Source organism: Hyposmocoma kahamanoa, unplaced genomic scaffold (assembly GCF_003589595.1).
Source record: "Hyposmocoma kahamanoa isolate Upper Pololo Valley unplaced genomic scaffold, ASM358959v1 64, whole genome shotgun sequence".
Taxonomy (NCBI): Eukaryota; Metazoa; Arthropoda; class Insecta; order Lepidoptera; family Cosmopterigidae; genus Hyposmocoma; species Hyposmocoma kahamanoa.
This window is the reverse complement of record NW_020653852.1, coordinates 9,672,687-9,697,606: the sequence shown is the minus strand read 5'-3', so window position 1 is coordinate 9,697,606 and position 24,920 is coordinate 9,672,687. Positions and strand designations below refer to the sequence as shown.

General features: G+C 35.9%; 1 protein-coding gene across 4 annotated transcripts in view; it reads right to left on the bottom strand.

Moving 5' to 3' along the window:
* The window catches only part of LOC113230822 (heterogeneous nuclear ribonucleoprotein K), a 35,995-nt gene extending 11,586 nt beyond the window's left edge, over positions 1-24,409 (bottom strand). For 2 of the 4 annotated variants that reach the window (XM_026464919.1, XM_026464916.1), the window contains exons 1-7: positions 9,518-9,638; positions 9,404-9,443; positions 5,092-5,189; positions 4,807-4,863; positions 3,916-3,959; positions 3,452-3,527; positions 2,925-3,035 (exon numbers count right to left, since the gene is read on the bottom strand). In XM_026464919.1, the coding sequence (XP_026320704.1) occupies positions 2,925-3,035; positions 3,452-3,527; positions 3,916-3,959; positions 4,807-4,863; positions 5,092-5,181 (378 nt within the window). In that variant the 5' untranslated portion in view covers positions 5,182-5,189; positions 9,404-9,443; positions 9,518-9,638. Of the gene's footprint in view, positions 1-2,924; positions 3,036-3,451; positions 3,528-3,915; positions 3,960-4,806; positions 4,864-5,091; positions 5,190-9,403; positions 9,444-9,517; positions 9,639-24,258 lie in introns of those variants that run through there. The other 2 variants (XM_026464917.1, XM_026464918.1) reach the window with 2 other exon arrangements.
* Between the last annotated feature and the right edge of the window lie 511 nt (positions 24,410-24,920).

Genomic DNA, 24,920 nt, shown 5'->3' with positions numbered 1-24,920 from the left:
TCGTATCTCTCATCGGCATCGGAATAGGAATAAAAATGATTTCGAGGCCAAAAATTACAGTCATAATTACTGTATTCGGGGAAATGACATATGTAGCAACGAATGCTATACATAAATGTTTTCTGTGTTTTAAATGATTGTTCAATAATTCTACACAAAATAAATCAGTAACAAAAATGTCCTGTGACGAACATGTGACTTATTATTATTTACAGACCATTATTAGATACCTAAATTTAGGCCTGGAGGTCTACTACAAAATCCGAAATACGAAACAACGATAATCGTTTTAGCTTTGTATCGGACGGAGGCTACGGAGAAACGCTTCTATCTGATATCGGGCCCGGAAGATCGTGATTTGACACGCGTATTTCCGCAGATTCACAGTAGAGGAAGTGAGTATCATTGCATCAGGCCTATAGTTAGTATTCTACTTTCAGATTAGAATCTTCTATATTTTAATAAGTGTTATTGTATAGATTTATTTTTAGCAAAAATGGATACTAGTACATATCAAACGCCTACAAGAAAAAAAATTTCCAGTTTGACGTTTAAAACCCACTTAAACTATTATCCTCAATCAAAAAGGAGCATCGAGAAAATATTTTTTTCACTCTAGTTCGAAATCAGGATCTTCAATTTTTAATTGATATAATTATGAAGGACGTTGTTTAGAAATTTTGAAATTTCAGATTAACGCCTAAATCCTATTTAAAATATTATATTTTCAGAAAAGACCTAGCCAGAAAATATCCGAAAGATAAAGAGATAGAGGCCGCAGCTGCTTTTACATCTGCCTTTCGACCGACCACGTGTCGCGTAAAAAATCCTAACTGTATCGACAGATGACTTGTAATGCTTCCATCTGCTCTACCTACAATTATCAAACGCCTGTATGCGTCTTTGCTAGTCAAAACTTGCTATAAGACGTCCTTTATTAAGCAACTTGTTTGTGTTAATCTGCTTATTTAATATAACAGAATAAACTATTTTTAATTTGTTTTGAGACATTCTTTATGAACACGACTTTCTTTTTACACATTATATAAATAAATAGAGGTTTCAATAAATAAAGTATTTATTTAATTAAATTGTTTTTATTTTCTTTATTTAAGTAAATAATTCTTTAATAAAAGCTATCTACGAACTAACGATCAAAGCCCTTACTTAAATAAGGGTTTAGTTCATAAATTAGCGCTGTTTCCAAAGGGTTAGTGAATTAGAGTTATAGATGGCATTTAAATTATTAAATATTTGATAAAACATATTAAGATACTATTAAAATTACACATTATTTGTGTATTTATTCTAATAATGTATGTATTTCATATTATTGTTTATATATTTACTTTCTTGATGAGTAGTGTATTTATTTATAACCACTTTCATTACAAGATATTCTTTCGTTCCAACTGTTAAATTTCTATCCTAAGGTTGCCTGGAAGAAATTGCTACTTATTGCACATTATTTTACTCTGTGATAGTTACATTATTGTTCTGTTTTGTCATTGTAATTTTTAATATGCAATAATAAATATTTCATTCAGTCAGTCATTTCATTTCATTAAGAATTTGTATAGGTCCTAGCTGGTACCCGCGATTTTGTCTGCGTAGGATAAGTACGAATGAATGAAATATTCCTTAAATATTATAAATAAATTAAATAGTACTTCGAGTAGCCTACTGTACTACACTCACTTTCATAGTTTTAATGCTTCTTCATACGAACTTCCATTCTCTGTTTCAACCCCTTTAAGAACTATTCCTGTGACAAAGGCTAGGCTATGTCCTACTCCTAAGTCCCATATCTCTATACCAAAATTCATCAATATTGGTTCAGCTGTTTATAAGTGAAAACGTAACAGATTTAGTTTCGCATTTATAATATTAGTATAGATTATAACAACTTAGGGCCAATTGAATATAAGGAAATAAGTTTTCTTTCACACGTAGTGTTGAGAGCTTTACCGGTAACATGGTAATGTCATTATTCACATATTCATGAGCTTACGTTATTGCCGCTGCGGTAAACAATTTGTTTCCTAGAAATAAGGTTAAGCTGCTGAAATCTTGTTCGCTTGCTAAAGAATTTATTTGCTTTGTACATTAAGTTAATTTTAGCAGTATCTCGAAGTATTATGAATTCAGCCTGTGTGAAGAGATCCTGCACTTATGAAAGAATATCTATCACACGAAACATACTTTGTACTCTTTTGTTCTGTGTACCGATTAGGTTCCCGGCTTTCTCTCAAAGAAAAGTTTAAGGGGACTGGTATCATGACTGTGGCATCACAGTACATTGACTCAAATATTTTGTATGGCCGTAAAAATATACATAATTTCATTAACAAAGAAGATATCTATAATATTGACCTTAGAACTAAATCCGACTTATGGTACCACGATTTTGTTTAACTTAGGTAAACGATTCCTTTATGGGGAACTGTATATGTTTTTACGATAAGATTCTGAAGCATATATATTAAGATTATCATTTGTTAAGTTTAAAAGTTGTATCAAAATTATTTTCATTGAAAAGTCACATTACAACATTGAAGATTACGTGTTGTTAGATAAAGATGAGTGGAAAGACGACATGAGTCTAAGATTCCACATAAATATGATTTAAAGTGCATTCCATAGCATTTAATTTTATGTGAAAAGAGCAATCCCTAGAGTTTCTTCTTCTCAGCAAGTCAGCACAGTGAACGAGCAGTAACTTAAATAATGATGTTTTCAAGTGTAAGCGTCACCTATGGAATAAATTATTTTTTTACTTTGATTTTGTACATTATGTATTCAAGATGCAGCATTTATCAAAGTAAACTTTACGAAAACGTGATGATAGATTTGTCTGCAACTTTTCCGTCTCCGCAGTTGCCATCAATGCTGTAAAAATTAAATAAAAAGAATGTTGGTCTTACCTCTCGTAGTTCTTTGATTTTGGCTCCAGCCTTGCCGATTACACAGCCCGCTCTGCTCTGGTGGATCAGTAGACGCACGTCCAGTTCTTCGCTATTCCCTTTCGGTCCTCCCTGATTATATTTCACATTGTAATAGTGGTAATCATAATATTAATTTTTTTATCGTAAATTAATGGAAAAAATATAGTTTATAAAAACATCATGATAAAAAATACTACATTCTCAAAAACTAGCATATTGTTAATTATAATATCGTACTTTCTTGCGTTTCGAGCAAGGTTTTTAATATTGTATAACAGCCTCCATAGTCGAAAGGTTGCCATACTGGTCTGCCACGCAAAGGTCCCGGGTTCCATTCCCAGGCCGGGAGAAACATTTGTATGGTCTACATTTAATTTTCTATTTCTCTCGTGAGTTTGGGTGTAATTCGTGGTTGTCTATGTGTGCCCATGGCACCCGCGACACACGGATCCCTAGAGCGGGGCTATGAGTGTGTGCGTTATTTATATATTGTGTGAGGTACTTACATCAGCCAGGTTCGGCAACACTTCTTTGACGATTTCGAGTACTGTGTCCACATCGGGCGCCGCTATTGAAAGGACCCTGAAAAACGTGCTTCGTTAGCGCGAGTCGCGAGTGGCGCCGTCAAAAAATCACAACACAATATTAACGTTACGAAATCAACGGTCAGGGAGGTCTGGGGGCTGAATCTGTATATAAAAGCATGAAGTGATAGCGATGTCGTAGAAATTGTTAGCCGTCCAGTGCGGAGAAGTGTTGAGAAGGAGGATGCAGTCCTGAGGGATCATCGGGTAATGAGTGGGATGCGGGACTCGGAGGTCCGGAAACGGAGAGTCGAGCATGTCGACGCGTGCGGCGACGAGGACGATGCGGGCGGGGCGCCCGAGTGCGACAGTTCAAGCGCGCCGACTCCTGACTGTTGACGTATCGAGACGGGTAGAGTAGATTAGATGTTGGCGATATAGTTTACCGTTCGGGGCCGGGGCAATCTGGGACTGTTATAGAGGCTTTGTACTGCATGGCGGGGCGCGAGGCGCGGGGCGGGGCGGGGCGATGCGCGGGGCGGGCGGCAGGCAGCGGCAGCCGCGGGACCGGCAACCACAACGCTGTAGCCGCTAGCCGCCATCCGCCGCGCACCCGCACCATCCTCAACAACGTCTCCAACTACACCACCGACGCGTTTACGAAATGCCAATCGAATTCTTTTTGATTTATACAGAAGCTCTATTGGAACATCTAGATGTTATATCCCAGGAATAACCATTGTCTTTTGGTATAGAGTAAACGAGTATCAGAGTTAGTAACACCCAAGCGGATGTCGATGATCCTCACTTGAGCTTTTATACGTGTATTTATTGGCGTGTCGGATTATAGGCAATCGGCAAAGCGAATGTTGAGGATAGTGCGTACAATGTGCGGAGGCTGGCGGCTTGTCGCGCTAGAGCAAAGACCTGGAACTGGCTGCCGGGGGGTTATTTCTAGCCTAGCGCGGCTGCTGGGTGCCCACGGTCGCATCCACAGGCACCCATCTCTCAAAAGTTACAAGACATGGGTCGTTACATTTCCGATTTACCAGAGACACAGCAGTACAATTGGAGGTAATTTAAAGATCAGTAGAACCTGTGGTGAAAAAATGTTAATTAAGACAATCTTGTTTGTATCAAAATCTTACTTCAAAAACATATGTTACTATAGAAAAAAGTGTAAATATCTACCGTATTGAGTACCTGCAGAAATGTAATTTTATAACCTAGTGAAAAGATTTGTAACATGTTGTATTAATTTAAATGTACAAATTGTAAATTACTTTTAGTCCCGTGTCAAGTGGTGCATGTTCAGGTAGTGTATTATAAATACTCACCTGATTTCTGAGCTTTGATATATTTGCGCCTCCCTTCCCAATGATCGAGCCAGCCACCTGTCGAAAATCCAATTTTTAAGATACGCTGCACGTACTGAAATCGAATCATGTCAGGTTAAGCCGGTATCCGACGCAAAACGATACTTGGATTTGCCTCTGCGAATAAGACTTCGCAATTAGTCCTTTTAAATAATTCATATACTGTAAACTCAAATAAAGTAATCTCAATCCATATGGGACACAACTAAAGCAAGCAGGTCATGAAAAAAAAAAATATTGCTTTACCTTACTGGGTATAAGAAAAGTGACCTCGTCGTCTAGTTGCCGCTGCCGTTTCTGAACAGGGCCGTCGTCTCCATAAGCGTCGCGCTTCATGTTTATGTCTGAAACAATCATCCTTTATACAAATACCTATCGACGCTCGAAGAACAGAAGTTAGAATTAGCGTCTAACATCAAAAACAAATCGGGTTGGGTTAATTTAGATTTTAAATGAATTGGCTTCGGCTATTCTTGAAATTTTAATTACAATTCTCATTTATAAATTACGTCCTTTTCCAATTCAATTAATTTGACAAATCTGATAAATAAAACGTCAAAACGTTTGAGGGTAACCAAGCGAGGCATTAGCAAATTTTCACTTTACTAGGGCAATTAAGATGAAAAATATTAATAAACAAGTCTCCTCGTTTATATAATGTGAAAGAACACAGTATGTTGAGTTCAGTTTACTCGAGAGTTTCGCACCCTGGTGCTACGTTTACGTTACGTTTCCCAGTAATTATAAGTGGTTTTAGGAAATTGTATTAATTGCTGTTGTGTTGTGAAATACGTGATTCCGAAATGAACGAATTTAAATTCGAAGCAAAGGTTGCGTTGAGAATAATTTGAGGGCTTTCCGCAATTACGTGGAATTTATTTTTGATCCTTGACGGGCTAGGGTATCTGCTTTCGTAAATTAACTTTGCAGTTTATGTAACGTTCGTCGAATTTCATTAATTTATAGTATTGCCATAATAATTTACCACACGTACTGATGTCGATAATTGCTTTCAAGACGTACGTTTCTGTGGGTAAATCAATACTCCATTTGCGTTATGAGTTCAGCTTCCTTGAGTAACCTTTCCGAGCTCATATAATTCGATCACAAATAAGATATATTTACCTATCTTTACGAAATGTCTTTAAAATTTGGACAAAAATGTGTATTAATTCTTAGAATCGATATCTAATCGATAGATTTATCGATTAAGTTAAAATCGCCCAAAACTCTGCTTAAGGATGTAATATATTATTGTCTTCAAGTATTCGATAAAAATATTTAAAAAATTATTTAAAAATATATAAAATGTTGCCGACAGAGACAAATCAAAACAATCAATATCAGCACGGGGGAAAAAAGGATCGGGTAATAAATAAGTCATTAAAGCGTTTGAAACAGAATGCAAACGCGGTAATCGCGGCAACGCCCTACTATCGATCCTGAACCACCTCACAATGCTAAATTATCGTACCTACGCAATTTTATTCCAATTAGGTTAATGACAACCCTTTATGGCCGCATTGACCGTACAATGGAAAATTGAAAACTCCTTGGGTAAGGCGAACTGATCAACTTTTGTTCACCCGCAAATTTAAGTCTCGCATCAATTTCCATGTTTGTGTAGGAAATAATTTGAATATAAATTTATTTTGATGCGTTACCGTTCAAGTTTCTTACTAAAATTCATGTTTATTGTATGTAGTCTTGTTAAACTTTTGATAGTGATTATAATAATAAAGTGCCATACAATCACACCAATTACCTGGTCTCAAACTCAAACTAGGTAATTCCCTGTACTGTGAGTACCAGAGCAACGGAATTCACTCAGGGGCATTTCCCAAAACACCCAGAACAGAACCAATTTAGATTATGATTAGTAAGATTAACTTTAGCAATAGTTTACATATTATTTTGTAAAAGCATCAAGCAACTATTTAAACACAAAGTAGCATAAACGATTCTTTCCAACTTTAACCATAGAACATTCCAGACTTTATTAACTATATATACTAGAGGAATGTTAATTTCATTTTTTTAGTTCACGATTAATTACTACGGTGCCTTATACGCTTATGTTTACACCGCAAAGAAAATGAGTTTACGTCACAAATGCACGCTTTCTTTTAAAACGGTTTTGCCAGGACTGAGTTGCATGTTGCAGGCACTTGGTATTTTTCAAAGTATCCTATTATTTTAATGCTGTAATGTTGCAGAAACACGAGTTGTCAAAACGTGGTTGTAATTCCAAAGAAATTAAAAAAATTCTAAGTAATCAGTTCACTTGAAAGATGTCAAGTTTTTATATTGTGCCCAAATCCAAATCGTGGTTAGGATGAGCTTATAAAAAATGCATGAAAGTCAAAGAAAAACTTTTCACTTAATAGCAATATTATATTCAACTTTATATCAATCACTTGACATAAATCAATCGCTCTAACTATAAACCGTGGACGTTATTATAATAGAATTCTTAAACGTTGCCATACGCCAAACTTAAATAATAGTTTGGGTACTTTTTACATAATTGTGTCTAGTCATTTTAACTCGTCGACGTGTTAAACTTTGGTCCTAAATAATCCAGCCGGGCATCCCTACGGCGGCGTGTTGACGCCCACTGCAATGGATTAGGTGTGCTGGTGACATGTAAAATTTTTTGAACTTCATATTTATGTAAACTACACATTTTCTGTTTACATTGGTTCTCTGCCAAACCATGCTGTGTTAATGGTCATTCGGCTAAAAAGTTTATGAGTTAAGAGTATGTTTTAGGTACACTATATCTCACACAAATAATGGACATGAAGTTTGCCCATTCTACTTTTATCGCGAAATCGAGGTCAACAATATTTTTATGATTTTGGAACATTTTAGTTAAGATTTTATAATAAAGACGATATTTCTTTTCTATTAAAGATTTTCCTTCTTTGTTCACCGACTTCTAAAAAAGAAGGAGGTTGTCAATTCGACTGTATGTGTTTTTTGTATGTATGTTACGCGATAACTTGTGAGCCGATTTTGATGATTCTTTTTTTGTTGGAAAGAGGATAGCTCAGTAGTGGCTCCATTTCAATTTTAAGAAAATATTCCACCTCTAAGGATGGCAAATTAGGAGATGAATGACTTTTGAGGTCGGTTTTTTATTAAAAAGCGTTATCGTTTTACACAACTACATACTTTTCATCATAGTCTTTGCCCTCCACTTTATGAATTGTAAGGAAATTGAAACCAATAGGTATCTATCGTACTATTTCACCATGGTTGTCCATGGTGAAATCGCCTACACAAAAATCCTTGTTGACAAATCCTCCGTTCAGATGTAACTCATAACGTCCGACCATACTCCAACATTTAGGATGATTTGGTGATCAATCTGATAAGAGATGATGTCCATAAGCCTTGGGGGACATCTGCGTATGGTTATGGGAGCGACCGCCGCGCCGCCGCCGTCGGGCAAGCGAGGCAGGTGAACGAGGTCGCTGACTCCCCTGCAGGTGCAAAATACGCGCCAAACGTACAAAGGGTTTCTACTAAACTCCGTGATACCGTCCTCAAAGCCAAAACTTTGTGAATTTCCACTAGCATTACTTCTATTCTCTGGTTGTTATAAACCGAATTTAGCAGTTGACTTACTCGCATTCATATTTATTAAATCAAATCATACTGCCTCTGTGGCCGAACGGTTACCTTGCCGGACTGCCACGCAGAGGTCCCAGGTTCGATTCCCGGGCCGGGAGAAATATTTGTATGGCCTACATTTATTTCTCTCGTGAGTTTGGATGTAATTTCTGGTTATCTATGTGTGTGTCTATGGCACCCGCGACACAGGGTTTCCCTAGTGCGGGGCTACGTTGAGTGTGTGCGTTATTATTATTATTATTATTATTATACTGTATCGTTTAATTAACGACTCATCCCCACTTTATTAGCACCAATGGGAAAAGCTTATTCGCGTTCATGTGAACTATAAAAGAAGATTGATTTTGGATGCGAATCAGCAGAAATTTATTTAACTGGCTTGAGGACATTCAAAGTGAATGTACCCCGAGTACATGAATAGTACTGGCATGACTGGCTATGAGCCCGGAGCCGAGGCAGGTGTTCGCCGCACAAAGACCTACCACGCGCAAAAAATACAAGAAAAAACAAGCAAACGACGCTCAAAATGTCACAACCAGCTGTCTCACCTGCGACCCATTTCTTACCTACTTCGCTCCTTTCCCCTTAAGACGCTCCTTTTACTTGGTAATTATTTTCCGCAAAGAAATTCAAAGGAAACGTTGTGCGTATTTGAGGACAAAATTGTGTAAATGGCAATCTCAAAACTGAGACGGGAGTCAAATTAAGTTCGTGCAATACCTTTTTCGTGAGGAATACAAAACGCTTTCACAATACAAAATTACCAAAAACTATTGTAATGTATAAATGAAAAAGGTGTGCGACGAGGTGTGTGAACGCGGAAACAATGATAATGATGTTTTTTAGTATGAAAGAGGTTGACGGGTAAACAAGAGCTAGTTAAAGGAATAATACAATCAAGATACAGGGAAAAACTCACCAATTTTCGCAACGGTGCGTTAGGCCAAGGCGGCTTAGACCTAGAACAAGATAAATACCGATTAGAGTTTTACGCACGTTGTGATAATTTTAAGTCACTGTAATAAAGACGTACATAACTGTAACAAATGGGCGCGTGCATTTTATTGTCGTTAGGTGTTAGGCGCGTTTGGCCGGCATGGCGGCCGCGGGTTGACTGGCATCGGAGGGGCTGTGCACGGGCGTTAGTATGGCACCCCCGAGACTCCGGGGCGCCGCCGCTGCACATGCGCACGGCTCGCGCCGTCGATAACACCCTGCCTCTCATTGTGCCCCGGAAACGACGACTTAACAAGTCTCCACCGCAAGACGACACCCTGCTTCTAAACCAACCTACGTATGTTCCATGATTACACCACAAAGCTCTCCAGACTTGTCCCCTACTAGCCGTAACTATGCACTGAAGTTACTTGTAAGACAGTTATGTACCGAGAGAACGAAAATCTGGCATGGCATTTAAGAGCCCTTTCCAAAGGCCTTAGTCACAAAGTTCTATTTAGGTCACAGTCCAAAAATACAAAGTTAATAGCTGCGATTCAATTCATCCAAACCTGTCTAAAGTAACATGCAAATTAGAGATACTTTAAAAAAAAGCGTATCGCTTTTTCTCTATTCAACAAAGAGCGCGTGTCCTGAAAATATTTTCAAATGTGGCCATGCGCTATTATTAAGGTTAATGCATTAAACTAAAAGTAATGCAATGCGTTTCAGACAAATATTTTATACAAACAGTCTGTAATTTTATTCTATTGAAATATCGTTTTCGGAATCCACTACAAACAATTACGTTTTTACATTAGTATTAAAATGAATTTGTTTGTGTTTATCACAGAACATTATGAGTTTTCAAGGCACCATTCAAAATAAATAGAACGTTATTTTATTACATATTACAAAATATAGAATAGTAATATAATGTGCCAAACAATCACACCAATTACCTGGTCTCAAGCTAGAGAATAATGTACCCTGGACTATGAGGACTATGCCCTAAGGCAACGAAATTCATTGGGGCACATCCAGAGCACCCAGATCAGAAACAAATTCAGAAAAATTGGTTTCCTACACAAACGCCCAGGACTAACCGCTGAGTCACGGGAATCGTCAAAACAACACAAACCTTATTACAATGGCAAGAAATTCGCATGCATAGCTTACAGTTCTGTAATATACAGACATACATAGATTTTTTCCATATAAGTTTTTTTTCATAATATTAAGTGACGGGACGAACAAGTCGTGCGCCTGATGGTAGGCTACACGCCTGTCCAGTTGCAGTGCCACTCAGAGCTTTAAATTCCAAAGATCTGAAAGGCACTACCACTGCGCGCGTCATCATGAGACAATTGTCAAGTCCCATATGCCTGTAATTTCAACAGCACCCTTACCTTTCAAAGCCGGAACGTAACGCTGACATTACTGCTTGGCGGCAGAAATAGGTAAGGTGGCAGTTCTCCTCTGGACGAACTTTTTCACAAAGAGCTCTACTGCTACTGAATTACATTTTATTTACAACAACGACATCATTGAAATGTATAAGATGTGAAATTCAATTCCAACAATAATTGATAAAATAAATACTTATTTCACAGCTTTCCGCTGAAATTATCAAGTTATCTTGATTATTGTTTTGATGGTAAGAGGATACTTTCATTGATTATTTTATAATACGAATACATTGTTAGTCTTCTAATACATAATATGTATAAAATCACAGACCTTGTCTAAAAATGTGGAAAGTAACAATAAATGCACGTTACGTCAGAACAAAGAGAACGCGATGCATAACACGTTCGCATCTAAAAGGGTTGTTGAATTTTTAACAATGAAAAGGTGCACACTTAGGTTATGTTTATTTATTGGCTACATTTTGTTTTCGTGAAAACAATGTCTTTTATAATATCGTCGTGTTCAAGTTGCATGTATATTTTCTGGTAGTTAATTGACAATGGATGTATTATTCAAATAGTGTACAAGATATTAAATAGCATTCCCATTTGGACGTAAACAAACATAACAAGACAATCAAAGATTACTTCTGTTATCGCTTTAGATTTATTATTCAAACTTTATTTAGAACCTCCGTAAATAGCTTTACAGGCAATAATCGGTAAAGATAATAAGTGTATGAACAGCCATTCCAAGGGAATTGAATTAAACTTACTAACTAATGTAAATTATGTTTGCTAGGTTTATACAGTATGTGCTTTGAAAACTTGATATACCAAATTAATAGCAGGGTTATATTTCATTGACTGAAGAGTGTAACATAATGTTTCCCTAAACAACAAACAACATCTGAGGCAGCAGACCTATGGCATGCGACAAAGTCGTTAGCCGTGCGCTAATGTCCACCTACGACATCACTTAACAAATTGACCATAATAAATAAATGATTAATTCATTTTACAAGTTGAACCATAGATAACTCTTTCCAAACCATTCCCCGAAATTCCATCCAATTCGTCTGGGAGATCGAATTGATCGATTTCGTAAGAACAGAAATAAAATACTTCACTAAATAAGATAATGCAATTTTGGACGGTTGTTATGTTAAATTTTACAAATAAAAACAAAACAATAATCTCAGTACAGATTACTAAAAAACCTGTCTCAAAAGTACGTGAAATTACATATAATTACCAAGTTTTATTGAAATCGGTTACCGGAAAGTGAGCAAACCCGGATTCATCCCCTAGTTCGCCACTATACGGGACTTGACACAGGAGATAATAAAAATCGGTTCTCACTACTCAAAGTATAGTGAGAGAGAAAACGCCTTGAATAGGAGAATAGCAAAATCAACCATTAAAATAATTGCTCCTTATAATAAAATTTAGGCACTATTTATAAAAAGGAATCTTCATGCGTGAACAGCCAGCCACCCTTAGAGGTGGATGATTTTCTTCAAAATTAAATGGGACCACTATGGATATACCCTCTTTCCAACAAAAAAAAAGAATCATGAAAATCGGTTCACAAATACCGGAGTTATCGCGTAACATATATAGAAAAAAACAAACAGTCGAATTGAGAACCTCCTCCTTTTTTTAAAGTCGGTTAATAAAATACACCTCTATTGCTCTATCGACCATAAAGTATTACAGTCGAGTCAAATAAATTACTTCCACTAGGTCAATCATAAGATCTAACAACAGACCAGCCAAGTAATCGTAGCGATCAAACACATCAAACATACACGACAGGTCTGTTTGGATTACATTTTAAGGACATGTCTGTAGATATGTCGATGTAGTAGTTGTCAATAGCTAATAGCCTACCGATGAGGCGACGTCGAAGACAATTGTCGCCTAGGTAACCAGACAACAACAAAGATGCACACTTTCAAATGAAGAACGAAATTACGTAACTGACACTTACAGTTACTTGAAAATTTAACATTAATTACAGCCGGAATCCGGAATATTTAAAATCCCCCTAGGATTTTAAATATTCCGGAAAAAAAAAAATTCGAGTATCGCAAATATCTGGGAATACTTTATGAAAGAAAAGTAGGAATAATACATGTAATAACATAACCTACAATAAATTATGAACGTCCAAAGATTTAAATATTCATACCAAACCAAGGATTCTGGATTGTGAGACGTGTAGCAGCTGCACCGATGATTGCAGTTTAGTTCAAGTGGGAAACGTCAGGTGAAGATAAACATTCAGGTGACCTAATTTCCCACTCCTATCGAGGAATATTCTAAACAGCAATTGTGGAAGTTGTAGTCTGTAATTTTCTCCACGGTGGGTGGTTGCTGAAATATTCAGCAAGGTATGAGAACGCTGGCAGCACACGCCACCCGTCTTGTGGACAGGGGCGTCTGCTAGCCCATGACTACGAAACACGTCACCTTCTCTGGGGAATCGACAGATGTCTTGAAGCAATTGAAACCTTAATTTATATGTACTAACATAATTGGTGTAGCTCGATTGCAAGTACCACAAGAACTTAATGAGCGCTATTATTTTAACAACTTTAATACCAAAATAAGGCTGGGAATAGAAATTTAATACGATTAACGACAAAAAAACCCCTTTAGCATAACATCACAGAAAACTATATAATAATTGATGGTACCTACTATAATTGGGCATCGGAGAGTATTATAATAAATTATTCATCCGCAAAGACTCGGACGCACAATTCGAAGTGTAACAAATATGGCATCCAGGATACGCTTGGTTTAACCACGGCACCTTATCCTGCACCTTTTTACGATGTGGAGGATAATTCATGGAATAAATATGCGGTTTTTCTCCGCAATGGAGCTCCAGCGGCAGGTAGCTACGACCATGAGCATGAGCCATCTCATATATTTCGCTAAAGCGATTCTTACACGATAAATTTAGGGGACATTTTGGAAACGAGGTCTGCGCAAAGGTTGGCAAAGGACTTAATCTATTATTGATAGAGGCTTTGCTAAGGCCCCTTTGAGAAACGAGAATTTAGATTATTGAATACACATTTTCACTTGTGTGATACATTTTAATTCAATGCAGGTTTTTTAAACTCTATCACTATTCGATAGATCCAAGATTGATTAGATATATCCGTGTGAGACGTCTTTACGGCATTGTATATGATTTTTCGGTCAACCAAACTGAAATAATTTCGGACTACAAAATGTCAAGCAAGCATCGCTGCTGCGATTGCCGTCAAAACAACAGGGCAATGCGTTGATTTCATGAGTGAGAGCTTGCGCACTGCGCTTTACTATAATGGACGACGAGCAGTGAACGCATTATAACTTTACATACGACTCGAAACGGACCATATTAGCTATATTTACAAGTTCATAATTAATGATTGTAAACATTATTGAAACAAAATAATAATTAAGCAAGTGTTGTTGAAATAAATACACTGAAATGTTTGACTCGATAAGGGCGGTTCAAGGTTGACGTAGGGTGCAACAGTAAGCCGGTTTTGAAATTGAAAAATGCTGTAAAAGCTGCAATTCAATAATAATAATGGATTATTTATTCCTTAAAATCTATGAAAGGAATTGGTACAACGAACAATTTATAGAAAATACATTTTTATTCAAAGAAAACAGTTATGTAATTAGGGTAAGAGGGGAAGTTCGGAGGTATATGTTCGCCCCTTGTGGCCTTTCAGACAACGGTTATCCATTTCGTTTCCTCGTGGCCCGCCGCCGGTGCGAGTGAATATTTGATGCTCCTATCGATCATAACTTCTTTGCGGTACAACGAGTGCGGAGGGCGGGCCGACAGTATGTCTGTAGTTTTGAAAGCCTCATGTATATTTCGCCCGTTGGTAATAGTCAAACATGTCATAGCATAGCAATGACGTCTGAAAACCGATGTTTTTTCGACGTCACATACATAGAGTGTTTTGGGTTGGCGAGATAATAAGTTGTAGCAAAAACATTTCCAATAGATCTGGAGGAATATTTCGATACGCTAGAAGTTACTTTTATTCTCTCACGGAGACATTTTTAGAATCTTGCAGTAATGAGTTGTCGTTGTCATAAAGATCTTGAAGCGTTCCCCTCCAATAGAAATGAGAAGTATAAATTCAGAATACGTTAAACGTTTCATCTCTTGTTGACCCTTGAGACAGTTTATAGGTAACAGAAACGTCACGCCGGAATTAAATTTGTATATAATTTAATTTGATGACGCTTTTCTGCCAAATCCAAAGCGGCGCGGAATAGCGCTTTCACGTCTCCATTTCATTTGCGTGTCAGACTAAACCAAAAGGAATTTACAATGACACGTTTAACTTTGTAAAGGGATAGTCTTCATGACTTATGAAGACGATGTGGTGCTTCGACGTAAAAAGTCGTGAATAGTAAGGACGTATCGCCGAACGTTTCGTGAGTGTAATTGAAGAGCCCTTAGGCGTGCCGCACGCCATGGCACAGTCGGACGGGAGACATCTTGTATGTGTTTGTCTCTCTAGTAATTTCCTCGTCCGTCCTTGTATATTTAAGCGATGGCGTCGTCCGTGCCGCTCTCATGCATATGTCATGAGCAGTTGCCGCGCGACGGTTTGTTGACGGTAGAGCCGCGGGAACCGCGACCATCGGCCCCAGCCCACGGCCCACCGACCACCACCGATAATTATTATGTTCTACTTTCGATTCCTGCGGCTATCGGCGCCGCCTCGCGGTGGGTGCCACCACCGCCCGGTGGGGATGAGGCGACAATTAGATTCCCGCTTTTCTCCAATAGCCGCATGTAATGACCGTGTGGTGTATATTGCATGTACGCTCAAATTAAATGGCGGACACCGTAAAAGCAGTAATAAGTCCGGTGCACGCACGCACCGCAATAAATTTACGGCACAATTTAATATCCCCACACTATCTGTATTGAATAAAATCGTTAAAACGTTTTTATGTGCTCTTAGATCCGCTTAGATCCCACGTGTACAAGAAAGTTTTTAGGAATAAAGTACTTGTGATGAGGATGTATTTAGAATCCAATAAAACCTTGTAGCCCGATACCCCATCAAACAGATTACTTAAGAGATTTCATAGCTGTTTGACTTCGTGATGGATTGCTGAGTTCACATTTAGGACGAAAGGAAGAAGTGATTAATTACGAGTATCGGCAAATGAAAAAGTTTACTCATAATAAAGGGTAGCAATATTGCATTCGGGTACCTACTAGCTATTACTAATCCATAAATGTTAATGATTACAATCAATGGCAACTAAATTGCAATTGGAAGCAAGCATAGATGGTACGAGGTCTAGTACTGAGCAAACATAGTTGCACGATTGCCCAGAGCGACATTAGCATGCAAGTAGATTTAGAACCATAAATTATAAGAAATCAAAAATATCGTTTTACTTACGCTCTGATGTCAATGGTTTGAACATAATTTGTTCTTATATACCTATATACCTATACGTGATAAATGCGATAATTAATTCTCTCAGTTTATAGGGAACTACGCTGATTTCACCTAAAGGTTTTGAACCTTACGACGAATTGAGACGCAGACTTCAGTGTAGAAAGGCGTATATTATCCAAAAGGGTAAATTTTCAGGGTTATGGACCCAACAGTATGTCTCACTAGCATGAAAGCGCACAGTTCAGTGCCAAACCTTAAAGTAGCAGAAATAGGACGGAATCGTCTCAAATATTTGAGTGCCGTATAAATGCTGCACCAGTAGAAAGCATTAACAATTCTTTTTTTGTTTTGCTTTTCAGTTGGCCGCTGATGGCCTTGGCTGCGCCACCGAAAGAAAGGGCGAGCTGAAGGCTCATAACCCGGGTTAATAATTCAAAACATATGAGATGACTTATACTACTGAAGTTAACAAAACGATAGCGCGTTTCAAACTACAACTAATGCCATCTAGCAGTGATGCGATGGAACTAATTGCATGTTAAAGTTGTGCTTGTTACTGTGCTAAAACCGCGTCTTGAATTATGACTACAAAGAACACGCTAACAAACTACAAAGAGAACAATTATTTCTTTGGAAAATGACTGTTTATGATTTTTATGATTACTAGCACAAGTAAAAGTAATCGTTACTGCGTGCATCTTCTGCGACATGTCACGACAACATTGACTATGAAAACGCAACGAAATGTTGCTTTAAAAATTATACTCTAGAACAGAGGTTCCCAGACTTTTTTTCCCATAGACCACTTTCAAAATTTAGCTGGTTCCGGTGGACCCCCCTGAAGCTACATTTCTACTATATACCATATCCATATTTTTTTTTCACGCCAACGTAGACCCCCGTCGAGTCTTCCTTGGACCCCTGGGAGTCCACCTGGACCACTTTGGGAGCTAAGGTTCTAAAATGTAGAATATTAATCTCAATAGCAAAATACTTCTTTTTTTTTAAGAATATATTTTTTTTTAAATACACCCAAGAAATTTTTAATTCATATAAGATTATTTAAATTTGATGTAAAAAGTAAAAATTTATTGATGCAAGTAATGTCCAATTAATTGATTAGAAACGAAATAAAATCTCGAAGTGAATGTATTTGTCTAAAAGTTAGAAAGAGTAAAATTGTATTAGAAAAAAACCAGCAGTATTTTTGTAAAGACGATATTTTATTATTTTAAATAAATATTCTTTCAGAATTAGCAAATATTTTGATAAATTGCTCTCTCTCTTATTAATAGTATTCCTTTTTTTCTGTGTGGCCAGCGGTTGCAAACCAACTATGATTGCTGTCTCAGCCTCAAAAAATAAAATTTCTGTTGTAGATCTGACAAGTGATGATGCTTTAGACACGCACACACAATTGCCAACTAATTGTAGCAAAAAAAAGTAAAAAAACAAAATAATAATTCGAAAATTAAAAATATGTAATGTAAATTTAAAAAACAATAGGAACTAATTCGAAAATTAAAAATATGTAATGTAAATTTGAAAAACAATAAGAAAAAATATGAATGTGATATATGGCGCCTCAAGTCGGAAATTCTCGAGTTAAATCAGTCCTTGCAGACTATAACTGATCAATTTAATAAATTCCAAAGGGAAATTAAGGACCACACATTGGCTATGGACAATTTTCTGGAACTGAGTAAATATAATTTAGAATGATTTCACTCCTTAACCAATAAACAGTGCGAATACCCGCAACCCCTGCCACCAAATTGCCAGTCAGTCCGAATGTCTGTATTAAAGAAGGAGCCATATAGCAAGGAGTAGTAGGGAACATATTGTCATTGAGCAGACATCTCAAAAGAAGTGTGAAGGTATAACTGAAGAGGTTGAGTCCCAGCTACCGAGTTCGATATGTCAAAGTCTTGGCGACTTTGGAGTGCAGGCCTTGGAAGTGTCATAATAGAGAAAATGACAACTAACTCACAACTTTCGCATTTCTCGTCTACCCAGACAATATTTTTTTCAGATAGATTAGGCATTGACTTTGGGGTATTGTTAAATAACAATATGCAGGAATCCGTAATCAATTATTGCATACCAAGTATGTCCTATACTAAAAGAATGGAATATATCAAATCAAATCATTTTATTCGTCATCATGGGTACAATAAAGATGATAACATTTATTTTATGGTCGCCATGACGTACCATCAAGGCATACGAATTATACTATTATTATTAATTATACTTGTCCAATACTTCCAAATAATAATAATAAAATAAAACTAATAATTATCATTAAATAGTCATAAACCACTGATATATATATAGGCTTCCACCTTCACAGGACTAAGTCCTAAAATCTACAACAGTTAGGACATCAAAACAAAAGTAATTTAATTAAGATAATAATCAATGTAAATAAATCAATGTCATACAGTCACGTTCGTCTCAATAATAAATTAATGTGAAATTAGTTAGCAAAATTCCTTTAATGTATAAAATGATTTTTCAATTAAATACTCAAATAATGTGCGTTTAAATTCAGCGAAATTTTCATTCTGCCTTACCTGTAATGGCAATTTATTATAGATTTTTGGTGCCATTACAATTATACTCTTCTCAAATAGTGACGTTTTACAATTTATTTGGCGTAGTTGGTTAGGACGTCGTGCTCTTGTAACTACAGGAAAAAGTTGTGGGTGTCGTCGTATAAATAAGGCTGTTTCATAGATATATAATAAAGGCAAGGTCAAAATTTTTAGTTCCCTAAAATAGTTTCTGCAACTGTCGATCTGTTTCAGTCCACAGATTGCCCTTATGCACCTCTTTTGAGCTCGAAAAACTTGTATTATGTTGCTACTATTACCCCAAAATAAGATACCATATCTGAGTGTTGCAGCTATGTAGCTGTGATAAACTACAAGTAAAGCGTTTTTGTTTATTTGTGTAAATAAAGTAAATATTAGTTAGTAGGCACACAAACGTAATAATTATGACCGGAAATAGTATAAATCTATTTAAGAGAGACACAAAAAAATGTTTTGGAAAGTTAATAATAGCCTTAGGCGCAAAAACAACTATTTTATGTGCATTTCCGTATGGAGAAAATCTTAGTAATAAGGAAAATAACCGAATTTATTGTTAGAATACTACATTGCATAATTTGACTTGTCGTCATAATGACACATTCTCCTTTTCTGATGCTAATATGTTTATTAATAAAATTGTTTTGACCGCTGATACCTTCCAACAAACTGTAACCGTAGAATGGCCACATTGTTAGCGTACAATATTAGTTGTAGAAATATTTCGTATACGAACTGTACAAGAAATTCTCTTGAGGTTGGCAGTAACAGGGGGTTCAAATGTAGTACTATGTAGCTTTACTACATATATTGATTGTCCATTAAACTAAAAAATAAGACAAAGAAAAAGCAAGGTGGATTAAAACTTATCCACCAAAACGTACAAGGTTTTTCCGGCAAACAATTTGAAATAGAATTATTTTTTTAAAATGCCGTACAAGTTTTGTGTCTAACTGAACATTGGTTAAAATCGACTACTATGATTTTTAAAACTAACTTGAAAACTATAATATTGGTAGTTCGTTTAGCAGAAAAGAAATAGCTCGCGGTGGATCATTGATCTTAGTAAGAAATGATCTTAAAACGAAAGAGCCTAAAGATATTATTTCCATATCAGCTGAACACAAGATTGAACTTTCATGTGTAGAACTGGAAAAGTACATTTGCGTATATAGGCCTCTATATGCTGATAATTATGATTATTTTGAATCAATAATAGAAGAGGTTTTAAAAATAATTTGTAATTGCAACAAACATGTAGTAGTGTGTGGAAATTTTAATGTAAAGTTATTAGAAACATCATCAGTGACTACTCGATTTTTGAAAATGTTTTCATGGAACCCACACGTACAACAGAGACATCTTCCACTTGTATTGACAATATATTTTGTGATTGTAGTATTATCGAAAAATCAATAATAAATTGTATAAAGTCTGATCATAGCGGTCAATTTTTTTTACCACCCAACCTACCTACCTTACCACTGGGAAGCGGATTGAAAAATTTAAGGAAGTTCTTATTGACAGTCTTTCTATTGTAAATGTTACGCCTAACGATCCGAATAAAATGTTTATCATTTTCTTTAATTTCGTGTGTCAGGTATATAATAATATTTTTACAAAGAAGAAAGGTTATAAGAAAAAATGTTAAGTTCAAGTTTAATGACTGTGGTTCAAAAGGAATTCAAAAGTGTAGGGAAAGGATATTCGAACTGTATGAAGAAAAACGTTAGAATAACGACTTAAACTTTAAACATTTTGTAAAAACTTATTTAAACAATACCTTGTCTGTTTGCATCACAAAACGTATTAAAGAAAAAATATTAAACTCTTCCAATAAAATAAAAGCCGATTGGAATATTATTACATGTGAAACAAGTAAAATAAATAAATTTTATGACTGAGTATAGTATGGAAACAGACAAGGGTTTATTAACGTCAAATAGTGAAGTGGCACAACTTTTTGAACAATTTTTCACGGATATTCCAATTAAAACAACACAGGTTTTAGATTCATCTGCAGAAAATGCAAAGGTTTTCATAGAGAGATACTTGAGTGCATGCAACACAGAATTTAAATTTCGAGCAATAGTTCCTTCGATTGTACTTAAAACTTTAAAAAAACAAAATCTTAAAAATACAGGAAGATCTATTTGGTATGTCAGTTCGAGTAGTTAGCACAATCATTTCAATTGTGGCACCTTTACTGGCTAATTTATTTAATTTTTGTATCGAGCAAGGTATATTTCCAGACTTAATGAAACATAATAAAGTTACACCACTGTTCAAATCGGGCGAAAAAAATGATACTAATAATTACAGACCTGTTTCTGTCCTTCCAGTGTTCAGACAGGTGTTTGAAACAATTATGCTAGATCAAATGCTGTCTCATTTTTACAGTAACAATATATTCCATAATCACCAATATGGCTTTACCAAAGGGCGTAGTACCACAGATGTGAGTGTAAGTTTAATCAAGAGGAGCATTTATTTAGATGCTTGGGATGACTCTCGAAATGTAGTAGGCATTTTTTGCGATCTGTCAAAAGCCTTTCATTGCGTGGTTCACGCTACCTTGTTGATTAAAACATTATGGATTTTCGAAATGTTAGTCTGGAAATGATTCGTTCCTATTTCGAGGACAGGATTCAGAAAGTAAAAGTAAATGGGGCTAGGTCATTGGGTTCACAAGTCAAGATGGGAGTACCGCAAAGATCAATACTTGATCCTTTTTTGTTTTTAGTGTATATAAATGATCTGCTGTTTATGGTTCAAGATTTGACTAGAATTGTATTGTTTGCTGACGACACATCTTTAAAAAGTTGATAGAACAGACGATAAACTTAACAATGTAAATGATGCTCTATTTGTTAGTCCACACCTGGTTTACTGTTAATAATTTGGTACTCAACGCAAAGAAAACTAAATGTATAAATTTTACCCTTCCAAATGTTAGGTAGTTAAATTGTAATATAGTACTAGATAATAATACGTTAGACTTCGTAGACGACACAGTGTTTTTAGGCATTACTATAGACTCTGAATTTCAATGGGGACCCCATATAAAATCTTTAGCTGGTAGATTGAGTCCGGCATCGTACGCCGTTTGGAAAATAAGGCAGCTAACGGATGAAGCTACAGCAAAGGTAGTTTACTTTAGTTATTTTCATAGCGTTATGGCCTATGGCATATTGTTGTGGGGAAGAGCGGCAGACATTCAAACAATATTTGTGCTACAAAACAGAGATGTACGTGCAATTTATAAGTTAGGTCGCCATGATACTTTAAGGGAAAGATTTAAAGAATCAAATATTTTAAATCTGCCAAGTCAATTTATATTTGAAAATATAATGTATGTTCGCAAAAATATAAAATTATTTCCGAAAAACAGTGATAGGCATAACCTTAATCATAGAAACAAAAATAAACTTGTGACCCCTATGCTCAGACTTGATAAAGTTACGATTAATTTTATCAAGTCTACAAGTTACTGCTAGTCATTTGTGGTATATGTTTATGTATACACTGTATACGTTTTTTTATAATAAAATTCCAGACATTGTACAAAACTTATAAGAAAAAATATTTAAAGCTCATGTTAAAAATGTACTAATTAGAAAAGCTTATTATAAAATCAATTATTACATAGATGATACGAATACTTGGTGTACTTCCAGCTATTGAATGTTTGTGATGAAATGAAATTGACCTGCTAATGACTAGTCGTTTTTTTGTTTAATGTGACGATTTCAAGTATAATTTGATTACGTACGAAATAAAAGATACCCCTGCAAGATGGACCGACGATCTGAAGAAGGTCGCGGGTAGTGGTTGGATGCGGAAAACGAGCGATCGGGCACTATGGCGTACACTTGGGGAGGCTTATGTCCAGCACTGGACTGCAATAGGCTGATTGATTGAATGAGCTGATACAATGCTTCAGTTGTTGCATGCACCAAACAGAGAAGATAAAATCACACAAAAGACAAGTTCCTTTCTGCAGATCAATACCTGATAGCAGTGATGACCTGCAAAGGGTTTGAGAAGTCATCCCATCATAACAGACATGTTACTTTGCAGTGTATCGTCATCCAGACTATGCCCTTCCCTTCATAGAAACTTACTAAAGATATATGAAAATATTGACATGAGAAGATTGGAAAGAGATTAAGCCACTGACTTATTTATTGTTTACCCTACTGCCTTAAGTGCTGTGAGCTAGAACATGGACTTTTTTTTATGATATGAAGTAATGGGACAAGCAAGTCATGTCAAGCGACACAACTGTTCATAGTAGTTGCAGTGCCACTCAAGAGCTTTAAATGGCAAAGATGGCACTGCGCCCGTCGCCTTGAGACATAAGTTGAAAAGTCCCATGTGCCTGTAATTGCACCAGCAACCTTACCCCTCAAAACCAGAATACAATAATGCTCACATACCCCTTGGCGGCAGAAATAGGTAGGTAAGGTGGCAGTATTTCCCTGGCCAAACTCTTTCACAAGGAGCTCTACTGCTATTAAAATTACCAGAGTCTAATATATTAAAGCAGAGATTCAAATTGTTACTCAAATAAATGGCAAATGGGACAAATATTTTTTTAATCAAATATACAAACACAATGAATCACCAAATGAAATTAGCCATTTAAATTAAACTAATTGTTAATAGTATAAAATTTATTAATTTTAAATTAGGTACCTCTTAAGTACTTGCCCATTTCCATCTCTTGAAACAGAATTAAAGTGGTAATTTAATGATTAGCAATTAACCATATCCACGGGGACGACCAGCACGCAAATGATGGCTGGCAATATTAATGATGAGGATGCCCTTTCACTGGGGGGTCCAAATACATTCATTTAAACCTGTCTAGTACTTAAGCTGTTAATGTCTATCGTTTCTAGAATAATAACCGTGTCTATAGTAAAATAAACAAGATGACAAACTACGTACAAAGCAAAATGCGTATTGGTAGTGTAATAGACGTAATTTAATGTTATTGATATAACCTCAATTTCATTGTTATTCGAATACACACTCAAATTGTTCATAACTAAATGTAGGGAAAGGAAAATACGAAATAAGCAGTAATAGTAAGGAGTCCATATTTATGTAGTCATATTCATCACGGCAAATAAATACGTATGATTAATTATATAGGTTTGAATCTAAAGACGTAACCAAAAAACAAACAATGGTTATTATTACTTTAATAAGTATTTATAACCAATACGTAATTACTTTCCTCTGTAGCGCTTGGTAATAACTGTGTAGAGTACTTGGTAAAAACTAGTTCAACCATAAAGCCGGCCGTAAAATAATCGATACTTGACTTCCAAACTGGTTCATGAAATATGGAAAATTAAAACATGAAATAACACTTACCAGTGCGTTGTTGAAGGAGTTTAAAATAAACAATAAAAAAAAATTGCCTAAACTAAGATTTTTGTTTTATCCTATAGTCAAAATTAAAGTTTATTAAATCGTTGAGAAACAACAGAAAACGATAAAAATGGCGGCAATGGCAGAACCACAAAATGTTTGGTTGATGGAAGTGGAAAATGTTGCTATTAAATATTTAAAATTGTGCAAAAGTAACTTAAATGTCAAAAAAATTGTCAAAAGTCAGACCTTAAGTAATTTACCATGTTACCATGTATATTTTGTGTAGAAGAAAATATATTAGGAAACTAAGATCAATGCTGCGTTGGTGGTTGCTAATATGCAAAAAAGTACAGTAAATATTGAAATTACTGCAGCAAAAATTTAATGAAATGGCAACATTAACACGAAAACAACTGGGTCTAGGCAAATTTCTCAGGGTTAAACAATGTTACCACTTGTAACGCTGTCTCCCTACTAATTTGAGAGAGTTTACATAATGTAGTCATTACATTATTTTTCTCTTTGGATCTATTAGATCATCTCTCCAATAAAGATCACACATATAATTAATATCTTCCGCTATGGCTTTCTAATTTGTGCTTTGTATTTTACTGAAAACGCTTCCTGTAAACCAATGAACTTTTTTACGTATCTAATCATTG